General features: G+C 44.8%; 1 protein-coding gene across 4 annotated transcripts in view; it reads right to left on the bottom strand.

The window, feature by feature from the left end:
* Positions 1-2525, bottom strand: part of Rapgef2 (Rap guanine nucleotide exchange factor 2) — a 206446-nt gene that overhangs the window by 7771 nt on the left and 196150 nt on the right. For all 4 annotated transcript variants that reach the window (XM_005344118.2, XM_013348674.2, XM_005344119.3 and 1 more), the window contains one exon: positions 1982-2134. In XM_005344118.2, the coding sequence (XP_005344175.1) occupies positions 1982-2134 (153 nt within the window). The remainder of the gene's footprint in view (positions 1-1981; positions 2135-2525) is intronic.

A 2525-nucleotide genomic window follows, 5' to 3' on the forward strand; every position in this document is an offset into this window, starting at 1 on the left:
ATATAGTTTTTTCAAGACAGGGTTTCTTTGTAGCACTGGAGCCTTCTTGAAACTTGCTCTGTAGACCAGGCTGGCCTCAAACTCACAGAGATCCACCTGTCTCTGCCTCCCGAGTGATGGGATTAAAGGCGTGTGCCACCACCGCCCAGCTGTAGCCACACTAGTTGCCATAGAAACCAAAAGGTGCACGCCTTTAATCCCAGCCCTCTCACTCCCAGTCTCGCTCCAAGATTCCTGGAGGCAGGATCACCATTTAGCCTGAGGTCGAGGTAAGGTTGGCTGTTTTGCTTTTCTGACCTTCAGGTTGAATCCTAATTTCTGTCTCTGGGTTTTTGTTAATCGTGCTACATAAAATGTTTAAATCGCTTGAGAAAATAATCCAGTTCTGACTAGTATTCAAACAGCATCACAAACAGCCCCAGGAACTGACAAGTTTCATTATGTGGAATTAGGAACTTCTTCACAACAATAAAAACTATCAACTGACTGAACATAGCCTACAGAGTAGAAGAAAACCTTTGCCAATTCTATTTCAGACAAGGGTTAATATCTGGAAAAATTAAACACCCCAAACCAAACCAAACGCCTACCAGTAAATGGGCCACTCAAATGGGAAAAACAAAACAAACATACACAGTTCTCAAAAGAAACACCACCAACTGGCCAGTAAAAATTCAGCATTCTTAGCCATCAGGGAAATAATTGTTTTGTGATTCTAACTCACCACTTTCAGAATGTCATTAAAAAAACAAATGATAGTCAGTGGTGGTGGTGCGTGCCTTTAATTCCAGCACTTGGAAGGCAGAGGTGGGCAGTCTCTAAGTTTGAGGCCAGCCAGACTCAGAAAGTTCCAAGACATCCAGGGCTACACAAAGAAAGCCTGTCTCAGAAAAACAAACACAGAAAAACAACAACAAAAATAAATAAAAGAAGGAAAGGAGGGAGGGAAGAAGGGAGGAGGAGGTAGGAAAAAGGGAGGGAGGAAGAGAGAAAGGAAGGGAGGGAGGGAGGGAGGGAGGGAGGGAGAGAGGGAAGGAAGGAAGGAAGGAAGGAAGGAAGGAAGGAAAGAGAGAAGAAGGAAGAAGGGAGGGGGGAGATTAAAAAGGAAGGAAGGAGGGTGGCAGGAGGGAGAAGGGAGGGAGGGAGGGCGAAAACAAATGGCAGCAACGATAGGGAGTCCTTCCTCACCACTTGAGGAAGGTAAACTAGTGTAGCCACCATGGAAATCAGGGTCGAGGTTCCTCAAAAACAAACAAAAACACCTAAAAATAGAATTATCAAATGACCAGGCTCCACTTCTCCTGGCGTTGACCCAAGAGTCCACAACCTACCAGATACTGGCGTGTGTATGTTCACTGTGGTTTTGTACAGATACCCAGGAAATGCAAGAGTCTAGATGCCCAGCAGAGGGAGGGGCAATGACAATGTGGTGTGTACACACAATGCACGTTTATCCCACCATGAAGAAAAATGACAGAAATGATAGCAAAAGGATGAAATTAGAAAATATTACACTCGGTGATACAACCCAGGTTCAGAAAGTGAAATTAGAAAATATTACACTCGGTGATACAACCCAGGTTCAGAAAGTGAAATTAGAAAATATTACACTCGGTGATACAACCCAGGTTCAGAAAGACAAACACGCATTTCTTCTAGCGTGTGGATCCCAGACTCTAAGTTCTGATCTCTTGGGTTTGGCTAGAGCAGGAAATGGGTAATCTGAGCTTTCATGAGGGTCTGCAGTCTCATTCGGCCAATACTTGTAATATTAGCACCTGTCTTTGCCAGCAGGTGAAGAGAAGCCATAAATTTAAAAATGCCAGCATTCTTCCAAATTTACAAATGGACGGGGAAAATCCATCGTCACATCACATCGGATTATTTATGCAGCAAACACAGACTTCTCTGGTGTGTGTCTCTGGGAGCAGCTGGACTGAATGTGTGGGCTTGAGCAGGGGCAGGAGTGACCGAGCCCTACCTTTCCTGGGGGAGCTCTGAGGCGAGGTAGGGGGTGATGACAGCTGTGAAGACGCATTTGATATGGTGTCCTCTGCTTGCTTCCGATGACGCTCCAAACTCCCTTCCTCAGATAAGGACAGGATTTTCTTTAAAGCTTGTGGAGAGTTTATGCCTACAGAAAAGAAGGAAATCATTCAGGTACCCGTTTTTGAGACTGAAGGGAGCTGAGGGCATGGCTCAGTGGCAGGGCAGCTTGCCCAGCACGCACAGGTCCTAGCTTCTACTCTAGCATCAAACAAACAAATAAGAAGACGAAGAGTAAAAAATGCTGAAGGGAAATATTAAATATTAAAAGCTTTCTTTGTATCAGTTTCAACCTTTTTACAATCTAAACGTTCTGTGTGCCCTTCTGGCAAGGCAGGGGGCATGCAAGGCTTGGTTTCTGGCTGAGTATCTGTCAGGAGTACTTGAAACAGACAGCTTTTGATGTTGGTTGGATTCTGAACCCCAGGCATTGTATTTGTTCAATTTGTTATGTATCAGTGTGTGTGTGTGTGTGTGTG

The sequence above is a fragment of the Microtus ochrogaster genome, chromosome 1 (assembly GCF_000317375.1).
Source record: "Microtus ochrogaster isolate Prairie Vole_2 chromosome 1, MicOch1.0, whole genome shotgun sequence".
NCBI classification, from domain to species: Eukaryota; Metazoa; Chordata; class Mammalia; order Rodentia; family Cricetidae; genus Microtus; species Microtus ochrogaster.